The sequence below is a fragment of the Juglans regia genome, chromosome 7 (genome assembly GCF_001411555.2).
Source record: "Juglans regia cultivar Chandler chromosome 7, Walnut 2.0, whole genome shotgun sequence".
Taxonomy (NCBI): domain Eukaryota; kingdom Viridiplantae; phylum Streptophyta; class Magnoliopsida; order Fagales; family Juglandaceae; genus Juglans; species Juglans regia.
This window is the reverse complement of record NC_049907.1, coordinates 3,245,082-3,260,349: the sequence shown is the minus strand read 5'-3', so window position 1 is coordinate 3,260,349 and position 15,268 is coordinate 3,245,082. Positions and strand designations below refer to the sequence as shown.

General features: G+C 37.2%; 1 protein-coding gene across 6 annotated transcripts; it reads right to left on the bottom strand.

Moving 5' to 3' along the window:
* Positions 1-341: 341 nt before the first annotated feature.
* On the bottom strand, positions 342-15,029 carry LOC108995364 (histone-lysine N-methyltransferase SUVR5-like). 6 transcript variants are annotated; one of them, XM_018970928.2, is made up of 12 exons: positions 14,783-15,026; positions 10,938-11,490; positions 10,057-10,359; positions 9,800-9,910; positions 7,525-7,635; positions 4,421-7,234; positions 3,863-4,024; positions 2,927-3,043; positions 2,759-2,862; positions 2,530-2,667; positions 1,110-1,197; positions 342-820 (listed from the first exon to the last, which is right to left on the bottom strand). In XM_018970928.2, exons 2-12 carry the CDS (start codon positions 11,418-11,420, stop codon positions 713-715), a joined length of 4,539 nt encoding a protein of 1,512 aa, XP_018826473.2. In that variant the 5' UTR covers positions 11,421-11,490; positions 14,783-15,026; the 3' UTR covers positions 342-712. The 6 variants fall into 6 exon arrangements, 5 of the variants coding, with proteins under 5 accessions (XP_018826473.2, XP_035548236.1, XP_018826475.2 ...); XM_035692343.1 differs by lacking the exon at positions 14,783-15,026 and having other exon boundaries at positions 10,938-12,156; XM_018970930.2 differs by lacking the exon at positions 14,783-15,026 and having other exon boundaries at positions 10,057-10,364; positions 10,938-11,000.
* Between the last annotated feature and the right edge of the window lie 239 nt (positions 15,030-15,268).

Here is a 15,268-nt window from a genome sequence, read left to right as displayed (position 1 = left end):
AGTAAAATTTTCTCCTATAAACTATCACCTATCAAAAGTCTCAAATTGAACTCCCAAATAACCTATTTTTTTAAGAGTAATGTTATATACAATCGTAGAGTGCGTAAACATCGTACAGTCATTTTGAAAAAAAATAAAATCCACTATAAAAAAATTAATTTTTTTTCTTGAGTTCTATATTTATTAATTTTTTTTTAAAATGATTATGCGATACTTACGCATTCATGACTGCAACTATTATTTCTCTTTTTTGAATTTGTGCACTCGGTTTAAGATCTAGCTGGTAGTTTGAGGGTGAAAAGTATAAATTTCCTCCTCGAAAAATATTTGCCAGAATGAAATGAAATTAAACATTTCACCATTCATGCACTCCATAAGAAGAAACATTACAACTCGCTAACAAATGAAAACAAAATGAGGTGTCATCCTCGTTCATACATAGAAAGATGTATACAACATAGGTACGATCTACAGGGAGAGGAGGGGGGGAGCATAAATAATTAGCTTAAGCTATATTATCTACAAAAGGGAAAGGTTGGACGCTATGATGTGCAGGATCAGAAGTTAAGACAAAACCTCAATAAGAATGTTGGAGAGTGGGCCGGTTGGTAATTGGATTGACGTTCCCATCTCAGATTCTCCCATTCCCCAGCAATAGAATTTTAGGCACAGGATGATTGTCTAGATTGGATTGGCAGAGCACATTGAAGTTTTAATAAAGGCGGCCCCTACAGTTGGAAGCTCCACAGTGACATGGATATCCTTCTCCAGGGACCAGCTCATACCGATAGTTGAATGTCAATTCCTCGCCCAAAGCTATCTGCTCATAAAATAGTAAAACAAAATTTAAAAATTGGCAGTGGCCTCCACTAGTGCGCGCGCACACTACTTCAATGATACTAGTATGCAAGTTTTCAATTTGAGTGCTATTGCTCAAGGGAAAGCGTATAGTGGACAGGACCTTGCAAAGGCCTCCAAGGAAATAACTTCTTCCATACAACAGAAGCTATCATCTTGAAACCATAATGGAAAACATATTTGCTGGGTCATCCCAAGTATCAGGATGTGGAAAAACATCATAGGAAAAAACAGGGAGAAGTTTTTCTTACATCTCGACTTGCATAAAGACCTATGTGTGCAAGCTGACTATCCATGCTTTCCACAAGAACTTGGTAACTCACAAGATTTGGCAAGCAGCTACAAAATAGCAGATTTCATGAGTACATAAGAGGTTCAACACGCCTAATAGCTGATAACAGGAAAAAAACCAACAAAGCCTTTCATTTCTATTTTTTTTTTTTTAAGCCTCATCACACCAATTGGTCACACAAAAACCTGTCCACTAATTAGTCTCGGGCCATTACTTTCCTAAACTAAAGGGTCTGATTGGTGCGCTAAATTGGGAGAGAATCTTCAAATTGCAATCCAACTCCAGTTCTTTTTGTAAATGTTAACTGAATATACTGTTTGGACACCACCAAAAGGTTGAGAACTGAAGTTCAAATAATTATGTTATCGGGAAAAGTGGTTGACAGTTACACTTAAGCCCCAGGAAAGAACCTTGAACATATGATGATAGCATTTGGAATATAAAAAAAGGTATCAATAAATAAAAATGGTAAATATTCAGATTTACAATCAAGCAATGCTTCACTCAAAAGACTGGATGTACTCTGGAATTGATTATATTATAGAAGAAAAGTAATAAATAGAAAGTCAAATCTTGTTTAAAGCTTCTTAACACCTGGGGTATACCAATTCAGAAAAGTGAAATCCTTACATTTATTTCAAGTACAAGTGGCTACAGGAACTATATTTGCATGTGTTTGTGTCTGTGTGCCTTTGCATGCTGCGAGAGAGAGAGAGAGGTGAACGTTCTGCATGGTGGTGGTGCAGAGGTGCAATTCTGACAATGGTGATGGCATACTGGAAGTGGCAAAGGTTCTTGATATATTTAAAACAAACCCAAGAAACTATTTTTCTAATCCTTTGATTTTTTAAATTAAGAAATTATTATATAATATGATCCCGTAACACCATTATGGGACAGAAAACTAACGAAAATTTTGTATTGATATAAAAAAATTCCATCATTATATCTTAAATTGATTGATTACGCAATGAAATAACCCCTTTCATAAATTGTGCAAACAACGATATAATAGGCTAATAGCTATTGGTAGTGGTGCAGGTATTATACGCTTGAATTATCAAATTTCCAAATCCTACAAGCTAAAGGCAGTCTCACATTTTCTTTTATCGTTGGCTCTAAGACTTAAAAACTACAAGCATATGTCACAATTTATTATCCTACAAAGGTATAGATGGTAAACAGCTGCAGATTGTAGACTTGATTAAAAACTTGCTTACATTAGCTACTTCCAGAAAAACAAAAGAAAAAAAAAGTTGAGGTAAATTGGTAGCCCACCAATAGATTTGGCTTAGAGGGTTGCATATATGGCCCGAGTAAAACCCGATTGAACTAGAGAATCACTTAAAAAAATCCTCAGTCAGGAACACTTTTCTCACCTGTGATTGATGAACCGGGAAACATTTCCATATTTTGTTGCATCAATCACATATCGGACCTGTCCTTCAATCAATCTACTCACGTCATTGAAATGAGTATCAATGTCATACAGATAGCCACAACCCTCTTTCCTATACCTGAAAATACCACAAGGGTCCATTCAAAATGTATAGCACAAGGTGTAGCATAGAGTAAACAAAAGCTGCACCTATCAGGAGAATGTGAAACCTGTGCCGCCTCTTGTTTGCTTCCTTCTCATCCAAGAGCTCCCCAATGTACTCACATACAAATGTGCCACGCAGGATTGCTTCACCTGCCCTGAGTCCCCATCCCTGAGAATCAACACCGAGAGAATTTAATATGGACATTAAAATAATATAACAATGATAATAATACCTTTTTCTCCGTTTTGAAGACTTCCAGCTTCACCCTTACTCCATTCTGTAAAACCCTATTACGACAGGTTCTACTGCAACTGCACATATGATTGCATTCATAAACAAGGTAACCCTCCTGCAGAGTTATGTGAAAAACACACTTCTTAAGCAGACCTAACCAAGAAAAAAAAATGTGTGCAAAGAAGATTATGAACAAGTAAGCCAGAATAACAATCCAAACTGCTTGTCATTTAAAAGTGCAATCTATGGCCAATCATATAGGTCATATATCTTTCCAGCAAAATTCTTGTTTGGGAAAAAACATTTTTAGGGGATCTTTGGTAATATTTTTCATCTCATCTCATCCCATCCCATTTCCTTCTCAAACATCATTCAAACACAAACACTTTCAAACTAATCATTACAACTTTCCCAAATTTTCAAACAAAATACAAAAAACAATTAAACTTTTTCAAATCCCAAAACAAATATAATATTCTAACAATATTTTAACTTTATACTATTTTTATTCAACTTTTTCTCTCTCCTTTTCCAAAACCCTATAAAACATCATAACTCAAATCATTTTACTACTATTCACAAACTATTTCACTACTATTTACAGATTTCTCATCTCACATTCCCCAGGCATCCCCTAAGTGAATCCAAGATTTACCAAGTTAATGCTTTCTATACAGCTCTCCCTGATGGGATCAAAAGAACAATAAGGTTTAGTGCAAGCCAAGCAAATTAAAGGCAGAAATAACAGCCATGTCTGTCTAAAACAAGAACAGGCAATAGCTAGCTGAAATCATTAAAGTAAATACTAGGTTTCTTGCAGCTAAGGAACATGCTGATACCATACGTGGCCAATGAAAACAAATCCCGTCCAAATGGAGAGAGAGAGAGAGAGAGAGATGACAAGGGAAATTGATGGTGGATCAAAATACACTACCTCCAAGATGATCCGGCCTTTCTCATCATATGGGAACCTGTCGCACATGAGTTTCCCATAAATGTCTTTTGCATCATCATAGTCATTATCAAAGAGATATACATGATCACATGCTTCAGGATTGCATGTTGAATTTGGGCAGGCACAACCCAATTGTAGGCTCTACAAAGAGAAGGAAACAAACAAAAAAATCATTCAACAAAACAAGGATATAGAAATATGCATAAATCTTGCTTATTGTGCACCAATAAATTTGTGAATTTGTGTGTCAGAGAGAGAAAGAAGGAAGGAGAAACAAAGGGGGAGATGAGAATGTGCATAGGGAGATTGCATGTGAAGTTATAAAGTAAACCGTTGATCAGGTCATTTAACATGATTTAACATGTATCTCCAACTTATAAGAATTAGACTAGGCATCTCTCAAGTTTAATTTTTGAAACAGGTGACAATAACATGCATAAAAAAATGGGAACTACAATAATACAATTCATATAAACATAATCTAAGATCAACTACAGAGCATTAGATCATGGATTAATATCTTCCAGATAAAGCTACCTCTGTATCGCCACCAGCAGATTGATCAAGAAACAGCTTCATGACATATGTGAAGCTTTCCCAAGGCATCACATTTGGGCAATCAGAGCCATCTTCGCAGATGTGTGAAGAATCCGAGACACCCTCATTGGCAATGCAGGCCACTGGAATTGGTTCCTGCCCAAAGCTTATATCATTACACAAGACAGCTGCCTTTTGCATGGACTTCTGTCCCAAATGGTGGCAGTCAACGATATAATGGCACTCCTCCACCTCCCACTCATCATTAACTGGATCTAATTGATGTGCAGCTCTGTACCTCACAGAGTCACATGGAAAAGGCAACAGCGGAGACAGTGAGTTTGGGTCCTTGAACGCCTTACAACCTTTAGGACATATAAACCCCTCTTGGTGCCAGTCAACTTGAATGTTATGCTCACTGCAGAGCTTGGCTGCCTTCAGATACAAATGTTCTGGCAATACACCATACTTCCCTTCCAGGGATGCTACAAGACTGACCTTGCAGCAAGCAGAACGAGCAATAGTTAAAATATCAAGGTTGTTAGGCCGAGGTTTGGTTTTCTGAGATTCAGAAAACAAAATCTTTGCAACTGCAGAGCAGTGGGATTCTGTCAATCTACCAAGACTTGCCTTCTCGGTTACATGAGGCTGTAAAGTTACCCCTACAGTGCTTAGTGACTTTGATGCCTGAGTGTGTTTCTTCATACTGGCATTGGCTCTGTTCCTGATTCTATATGATGCTGCTGCTAGACCTTTTTTAAATCTAGGACGGCTGAGTCTTCCAGATTTTAATCTATAAGCATAATAACGTATCCCCCTCCTTGAGGGGTGAGAGCTGACCAAACTTGGCCCCATATGAGCAGCTTGATGGTGACGGCCAAGATCAGGTAGTAAATCAAACTTCAACCCACAAAACCTGCAAATAAGCTTTCGGAAACACCCTAGATTCTCAGTGTTATTGTCCACAGTAGCTGTATTGCAGAGCTCAGATTTCTGTGGAGAATCCTCACCAGCAGGCAGATTACGCTGTTGACCAGCTTTTAATGGCATGAAATCAACAGGATGAACTGAAAGGACGTGCAACCATAACTCTTCAGTGTTCCCAAAATGGCTTCCACAAGGAATACACTGGAGAAGCATGCATTGTTCCACAAATTCCACATGGTGTCTCTCTTGCACATGTGTTTCCAGGACTTTCTTATTAGTAAAGGAATCAAGGCAGATGGCACAAGCATAACCTCTGAACAGCCATTGTGCTTCCTTTTTATGAATGTTCATCCAGTGGCTACCAAGTGCTTCATTGTCAAGAAACTCCTCTGAGCAGATTTTGCACCTAACAGCATTTTCATCATCATTACTATCATCGACTGCCATTGGCAACACCACCTGTTCTTCCATGACAGAGGTGGAAACTCGTGCAATTTCATCAGCACTGAAGCCCCAAATCTCTCTAAGTCTCTCTATCTCACGGTAAACCAACTTTGTAAAGAAATTGCCAACACTAAAATCTTTAGAGGCTTCAGATATGGCCCACTGAAATTGAGCCTCCCTAGGCACTGGGTTTCTCAGGGATAAAATACTTTTAAAGAGCTTGTAGAAAAGCTCACACGCTTGATGCAACCACAACCTTTGCTCCTGTGAACAACATTTCCTCAAAAGATCTACAAACACTTCTTTTGAAATAATTCTATCCTTACCATTCCTTGCACGTTTAAGCCAGCTTGGAAGGTGTTTCTCACAGTATAATGAATGGTGCCTTGGACTTTCCAGACATGGGTTGAGATTATCGGGCAGGTAGTAGCTTATGCAGTGCAGCTTCTCCGTTCCATTGCAATCCTTGCCAGGATGCTCAGGCTTTTCAGTTAAGCTGTTCCTTCCATGGAAGGCATCAACAGCCATGACTGAGATTGGATCCACTTGAAGGGGACTTTCAACTTCTCCCACATATGCCATTTCTTTGCGTTCTGTGGTTTCTGAACTGGGAAGGTCCTCCTCATGCTTTCTCTTAACCATCTCTGGGAAGTTTAATGTCCCTTTTGATTCACTTTGAGGTCTGTGTTTCTTACAGAATGAGAAGCCGTATAGAGATCGATGTTTACATCTAGTACCAAGAACAGTGGTACCTTCACACATCGGGGTACCAACCGAGGCAGTTCTTTCTGCTCGAGCAGAGCTACCTATGAACCGAGAAGACAAATGCACACAGCAGTAAACATCACCATCGTTTGCCCACCTCACACATTGCCTTCCCTTAGCTTCTATAAATGCGATGCATTGTCGGTTCTTACTCCCAGGTTCCAAGGATTCAGTAGTAGCCGCTTCATTCACAGGTGTCAACTCCATATCTTTGGTTTGAATTAACTCAGAATTTTCAGGTTCAACTACAATGTTGTCCCATTTATTAACCACACAACAAGGTGTACCTGTAGGAGCAGCTACCTCCTTTCTCTCGTCCCCTTTACAGTGTTGTGATGCTGATGTAGCAGCACTTATAGTATCTTGACCATTAAAATATGCAGAGTCAATCTCAAGAGTTATTGCTTGATCAGATACAAATGTTTCCACTCCAAAAGCATGTGGCTCTGCACGACGAACTTCAAGCTTTGGCCTCTTCTTGCTAAGTTGGAGATTTGTGTTCAAGAGATCATCACTTGTTTGCAGCTGCACGTCTCTGGCACTGGATACTGGATGAGCTGTTGAAAACCATTTCATAACTTCATGCTTCCAGGTTTTCCACTCAGAACCCAATGTGGGTTGCATAGGTGAATCCCAGAGAGAGTTGACTTCTTTCCACAAAATAAAATCAAACAAATCCTGAACCAAAGGAACAAAAGCATCAGACAAAATCCTGAGAAAACACTTCAATTTTATACTATTTCAAGACCCTAAGGGTCCATTTTTATTATCACAGATGAGACAAGGAAGCCAGTTATGGTATCTACATTCAACTTCTAGGTGGGTTGAGAATAAAAGAAATAATTCATTTCATACAAATAGAAAACATTAACCAAAACTTTCAAATGAAGTCAGATAGGCAGGATGATGAGTACCTTGAGCAATCTAAGACTGTATAACATGAAGGGACAAGAAAAAATGTTACATACCTCCTTCAGCTTTTCGATGGATTCAGCACTATGTGCATTCTCACATCCTTGCGCCCAAGAGTGAAAATCATGTTGTAGCCAGTAAGAATTTATGTAATGCTGAAGTATCATCTGTGCAGGAAATAAGAGGCAACACTTCCATGTCAACCAAAACAAGTGATGGGAAAGACTGCTACATATCAAGAACAGGATCATAAAGATTACTGTAACACATGGAAGTTTGGGGGGGCCCTGGTCATGAAAATCCTTCATTCTAACCAAAAACAGAGAATATCACTTAAATTTCATCTGTGTTAGAGATGATAGCAACAACAAAAAACATTATAAGTAGCAAGATAAGCTGCCAGAACAGGACTTTGAAGCAGCTGCTGAGAAGAATAGTAGCCAAAATGGCCATTCCATGGTTCAACAAAACAATGACAATCATTTCAGAGGCAGGTGCAGGTGTTAGAAATCAGCAATCACTAAGGAAGCTTTTCATTCAATGGCATTTGAGAATTTACTTTAAGGTCTAGCGCAATCGGAATCAGAGTCCTAAACTCATAGGGATTGTTTATCCTTGACAAGTACTAGGGAGTTCATATTTCCGTAGGTGCTGAACCAATCCAAATCTTCCAATCCAACCCAGCATCAATTTCCAACACATGTCAACTTTCGATATGTGTCGACTCAGGTGCTAGAGGACCCAGCTAAATTCTGACTTCCATCAAGGTGGAAGATAGAACATAATAGATGGAATTCAACTTCTGACCTGACCCGATAGATAAACAATATTTATGTCTTGTTAAGACAAACCCTAATCCCCTACCCTTCCTCTTCTTAGAGTTTCCCATTCCCAGGTATTTACTATCGATCCATGCGCCTGGCGTGCATTATTTACATTCATGTACAAGTGCAAATATAATGTTAGATAACTCATTTTGGGATTCCCAATCTTAACCATGTGTAAGGCATCCATTAAAGCTAATCATGGACATGGTAGTTGGGATGCTAGCAGAGGAGGTCGGCATTGACCAAGACCAAATCTGGCAGTAAAGGGGGTTATAGTTTGACCTTTGGTTCAGAACTATGCTTGCTTCAGAATGCTGGGAAGATTCAGAAGATAATTTTGGCTTCTGACTTCTGTCAGGTCTGAAGTTAGGAAGATTATATTTCCAAATCAATCAGTCAATATACAGCTCCAACAAGACAAGTATCTAGAAATTTTTTCATAATCTAGCAAAATCACTAGGAAATGTAATATTCAATTGCAAATAACTGCAAGAAACAACTTTTTAGCATTGTCTACATCCCTCACATCTTATTACCTCTTCTGTAACCTCTCCAGTCACTGTGCCAATCACAAATGAACAAGGAGAGAGCGAAGGGGAGCTGGGGCAAGGCAACAGATAGAGAGCATTACAAAATCTATTGAAAAAATCTCCACCAACCAGCAGTTGAACTGGCACAAGTATTCAAGTGCCTGATAACTTTTCAAGAGGCATACGAGAATCCATAGTAAAAAGGCACATGAAAACTGTAACAATTATCAATTTGTAAGAAGAGTAAGGTGAAATGTGAATTTAAAATAACATGTATATCATTTACAACTTAACAAATAAGGCAAACTGATGGATCCCAGAAGTGTGAGACTTCCTTTTTTTTTTTTTGTAAGTAGAAGTGTGAGACTTCCTATACTAACAATAAATTGAGTAAATAGCCAACAAAATGATGATAAAAAAAGCAGTGAACAGAAATTCCAGATATAATATAGACTAAAGAATGAAGGTGATACAAGTTGTTTAAATACAAGGAGCCCATGTAGATTTCAACTTGGTATTAGATTTCTTCTTCACTTTGGTAAGTAAATCTTGTGGCAGGTTAGATTTATCTATCAAAGGCATATTAGGGTTCATATTGTAGGGGCCCCTTTCTTTTATTAATGCTCAGTCCATCCAAAGATAAGTGTCTCCATTCTCATACATACCCTTCACCCTCTAATCAATATCAGAGGTTGGTACTTTAAATGCCACATGATTGAGATTAATTTTTCACGCGCGCGCACACACACAAAGATATACTCGCAAAATGAATAAAGAAGTGGACCTAATTTTTTAAATAATATTTATATAATACTTCTTTCATTTGGATTGCACTATTCAATCTCTTCCAGCATTAAGCTTGCACCTTATGTTATATTCACTACGGCACAGATAATTGCTCAATCCAATTTAATTGCAGAAATGGGTGGATTTTGAGCCTACTTCCTAAACTATCAACAAGAACAGGAGTTTACCTTCTGCAGCTTCAAAAGCATTCTTCCAAGTTCAGAATAACAGTCACAACGGGATGCCTCCATAGCAAACTCCTTCCAGATCCTCACATCGCGAGCAGTCTCTATCAAAGCCTACACAAGTTTCAGCAGATCTCTAAAAAGAACTACCATGCAAGAAAGAAAGAAATTTAATAGGCTGAGAAACACAAAAATTTCCATCAAATAAATGAAAAAAAAAAATGTAAACCACACAAAAATGAGAACACCAAATCACATACCTCAGCATGAAAATGGTCAATGATATTCAGCATGCCAACAGCCAGCTTTTGCATGATAAATCGGCGTGCAACAGTTAAATCTTTAACCATTTTTAATCCTACTTTATATGTCTTATATGCAATAGGCTGAGGAAATTCATCTATTGGACGGACAAGTAGCATATCTGCCCATGAATAATTTCTTGTGTGTGGAAAAAATATCACCAAATACTTCTTTCTGTCATGTGTTGGTTTTGCTTTTAAAGTAGCCAATGGCCAGTCAGCCCTCGAGCATCTGATTCCTGCCTGCCACTTTCCTCTCCACTATACTTGGGAAAACATAGAAGCATTGATATGAGATAAAATCAGCACGTGTTTTAATCTTCCTATGGCACATAAGAAAATTAGAAAGCAACAAAGGAAGAAAAAAAAAATGGAAGATAGCAAGGACCTGGAACGCTATGGTGACAAAATTCAGGCACATTCCCAAATAGATGGTGGGTGGGGAGAAAAGGATAGTTAGGAAGATCACAGAGGTAGTCCCATTAAAGTGGACTGACATACTACATTTTCAGTTTATATAAGAAAAACCAAATAAAACTTCCAAGAGATCAGAACGGTCAACCCTGAAAATCCCAGTAGGTTGAGTTGGTTTGGTCCATGCTATTTATTAGATTGGGAAAGGTAACATGGGACTTGGGGTCACATGGGAGGGGTTGATGTATCATTTTTTTAATTTTCCAATTCCACATAAATTCTCAATGCACAGAGTCATAATTATATAATAAAAAAAAGGACAAGCATGCAATGGACAAAAACCTTGTGCCTGCAAAACATAAGACTGAGTAACATTGCATGATTTTCAATGCTAAACTTGAAAAGCGAGAGAAGTTAACAGTTACCTTGACCCACAGTGCCACTGATTCATCCCCTTCTAACCACGTGGGATCTGAAAGAGAAGACTCCTCCTCCCTGTTGTTTGGCAATTCACCTTCAATGGTATGCACAATTATATGAGAGCTCTCAGAGACTCTGCAAGGTTTCAAGCTACGATTCTGTGCATTTACATCATCAACTTCAAAATCACGGGAACCAGAAGATAAATTTTGACCCTCCAACTGACAATCACAATATGGAGCTCCACAGCAGTGGCCTTCTGGAGAAGGCAATTCATCAAATGTCCCAAGGACTTCATCTGTTTTTGCTACTCGAGACCCTTCCACATTTAGCAATAAGTCATCCTGTCGACCATCTGCCACTTGAACTTGCTTTCCATGCTCGAGGCAGTTAGATTCATTATCATGAGTAAAAGTCGTTCCTGAACTCTGCTGGGCACAATCAGATTCTCCAACATATTGGACACCAGAATAAGGAAGCACTTCCATGATTTTAGACTGAGATTTGTAACGCCATATGATGATTCTGATCTCACTGATTACACCCCAACTCACCTCTCTGGTCAAATAAAGTTCAACGCAATATAAAGAGTCAGACAAAACAAAAGTGAAGGACAAAGTTAAACCTCAATTTAGAGCACGCTTCTGTCCCATGTGCAATATGTAGAGTGTAGTGTTGTCATTACAAAATGATCATAAGAAAAAAAATATTACACATCAATACTACAAAACCAATGTGTCCAGACATGGACTGACAATATATGAAATAGTCCATGGTGCAGCTGGAGATCCCTTCTGCCATAGTACCAGAGACATAATGTGGATGTGATGCCAACGCTACTGAAACAAATACTTCCACATATTAAGGAGAGATGAGATTCCAGGGGGTAAAGAAGAAGGCAAATGAAGGATTCCAACTAGTTGTGCAATCTTTCAAGCTCGAAGTGCATATTAGAGATCTACCCCCCATTCTCCCCAGTCCAAATCAGCCCAATGAATTGAAATATTATGTATCATTCCATTTGCCACCCTCTTATAAAAAATTTGGGAAATTACAATCTCCCCTACCTTTAATTCTTGACAAAGCCATACCATTGTGAATAGCACTGCTTAAATCCCATACTTCTGGTTGGAGATAGGAGAAATCTTGAAAATCTTGAAATTGTGGGGGCAAGAAGTTATTGCACTTTATAAGAATTCCAAGGGCTTCATTTGTTACAATCCAAGGAAAACTCATGGCACATATGGATTTATAATCCAAAAGGATTGTTCAAGGTTACAATGGGAGCCCTTGGAAATTTTTTATTATTATTATTATTATTTTATAAGAAGCAAATTTTATCAGAACATAGAACGAGGCAGGACAATCGCATCCCTTCATCATATAAAGTTTGCATACCCCAAGTACACAGAATATAAACAAGTGAAAACGCCTAATGAGGAAAAGTACAAGGAACTCATGAAAACTAACTCCATTAAAATATACAACTATAGCTCAAAGAAATAATGTTTTAAAAAGAAGTTTATGAGTTCTTCTATTAAGCATTCCCGATCTTTAAAGCTCCTGTCGTTCCTTTCCCTCCAAATGCAGCACAAAATAACTTGTTTTAAACCGACAATGTGAGATCTCATTCACTACCCTCACATACTAAATCCGGAGCATTAGATAAAACATCATACATAAAGTGGCAATGGTTATTAAGAATTCTATTATTGTCAATTTTATAAACTCATTTGAATAAAAGAAGTTTCAAATTAGAAAATCATGATTTATTTTTTTCGCATCAATGTCGCATAACTTGTACAACTATTGTCAATCACTACTTGCATTCTCAATTTGTAAAACAATTAACAGATGCAATGCCATAACTAGTAAAAGTCACAAGCACCATAAAGAGTTGTTTGAGCAACTTAATTGCAAAGAATTTTTCTTGCCAAGTTCATTCTTAATATTTTCTCTTCCCCCAATCATTATCAAATTTCTCGGTTGACCTTCTTGTTTCCAAATTATTCCTGATTTTGAAAAAATCTAAATCCCATGTCAGTTCGCAATTTTGTAAATTTCCAAAGTTTAAATATGTACAAGTCAGTCAACATACGATCCCAAACACTAGCAAGCTACCAGAATGAAACCCAGTCTGTTCAACTGGAAAAAATATCAACTTTGAAAAGATAAACTCGGTAAAGATCAAAATTCAATCATCCACATAAGAACCAAGATGACATACTTGGAAGAGAAATAAACTGTCCTGAGATTACAATGTTACTTACACTAAATGCTATATAGTGACAAATAATTAAGGTTCACACTCTAGAGTTTTGTTTTCCTCTCTCACCTTTGATTATGAGGAAGGTCTTAAAAATACCAAGTATAGACTTATTTATTTATTTTTTGATAAATACCAAGTATAGACTTATTTATTTATTTTTTGATAAATACCAAGTATAGACTTATTTATAACAAGCCTAATCTCCACATTTATTGAAACAATCCAAACCCAAACAAAGTGCTTCACCAATGTATATAATTATTGAAATTCAAATGCAAAAATATAAAATGCTAAATGCTAAGAAATTATATCTAAATTATATAATCGTCAATTGAAAAATTAACAATAACTTGTTAATAAAAAAATTCATGTAACCAATTAGATTAGTATATATCCATAGAATTTTCATTGAGTTATCTATATCCTCCCGTGTTATTAATTTGAATGGATTTGGATGGGCAGAGCAAAAAATTAGAGTTACAAAAAAAAAATAGCAAAATATCAAACAGTAATATTTCTACTAAACATAAAGGTACTCCCGCTGAATCATCCAAAAAAGAAAGAAAATTGTTAATCATCTTCAAACATGATTTTTTTTTATTTTTAATGTCTAGAATCTCTCCAAGGCAAAGGCCCTTCAGACCTACCCTGCAGAGTAAACCCGGTCCCATGCACCGCACCCTCGGAGTCTTCAAACATGAAATTTATAAATTGTTTAAACATACATATTCTGAGAAATGTAAATACCTCAAAAAATAATTTCCCATAGATTTTTACAGCAAGAAGCTCCATGCTAATTTATTTATTGATAGGTAATGTTCATAGGATGTATACGCTAATTTATTATGCATTAATAGCTTGTTTCTGAACCAAAAAAAGAAACCTTTACCCAAAGAATTGAATTTACTTTTCTTTTTCTTTTTTGAAACTCAAAACAGCCGAATTTAAAGCCGTCAATTTAATTAGAGATAAACGACACGAGAAACCATTTGATCATAGTCAAATGAATTCATCAACAACGTTTATATAAGAATAAGAATGAGAATTCTTCGAAAGGATCACAACCCCTCCTAAGTGCAACACCCACTCAACAACATCAGCGAACAAATCTCAGTGAATCATTCTGGCTAGAATCCCATCCCAGATTCCACATAACAAAAACGCTTTAAAACCCCAAATTCTTGTCATTTATTGGCAACAGTAATCATGAACACTTATAACAGACCCGGACCAGAAATGTCCATCCAGATCAAGAAAATAAATGTAACAAATATAACACATCAATGTCCAAGAAATCCCTAATTGGAATGTAGAATCGAAGATGGGTTCGGCTTTAATTGGGGTTTTTGCAGAGCTATTGATCAATAAATTGGAGACATGAGGTAGTTAGGTCACAAAATAAAATAAAAAAACATGGACACTGTAAGATGTAACATATGCAAACAACATATACATAAGTAAGTATACATGCATGACAATTGACATGCCCTACTAAAGCCCTAAGCTTTGAAGTAACAGATAGATAAACTGACAAAAAAATAAAAATGGAGAGGTGGCGGGGAAGTGGGTAATGTTACGTACCTTTAATAGTGTAGTGTGTGGACGTGAGTTTTTTGCACGGAGGCCACAGGCAATGAGGTGGGTGGGAATTGGATGGGAGGGATGAAAAATATTTGTTTTTTTCTATGTTTTTCTGAATTTAATTTTGTCTGAAATACGGCTCTCAAATCCCCCCGGCCCAGGGCAATGTTGGGGATGTGTTTGTGGTTTGGTTCAGGTCCAGTGCTCGTGTCACCAAAAAGGAAAGGAGGGCGGGGGGTTACAGAGTCAGTCACAGATATCAGAGAAGGAACAAACAATCAAAGAGAGACGTGTGGTTTTGGCCTGTGGAGTACGACAAAAGTGGGAGAGAGAAACAGTCAGCCACACCCAATTGGCCAATTTAAATATTAATATAAAGAAAATGATTAAGCTACAGTTTTTACTTTACTAACATTTTTTATATAATTATATTTTAACTGATGATGAGTATTTTTATTAAATAATATATAAAATATTTTTTTATAA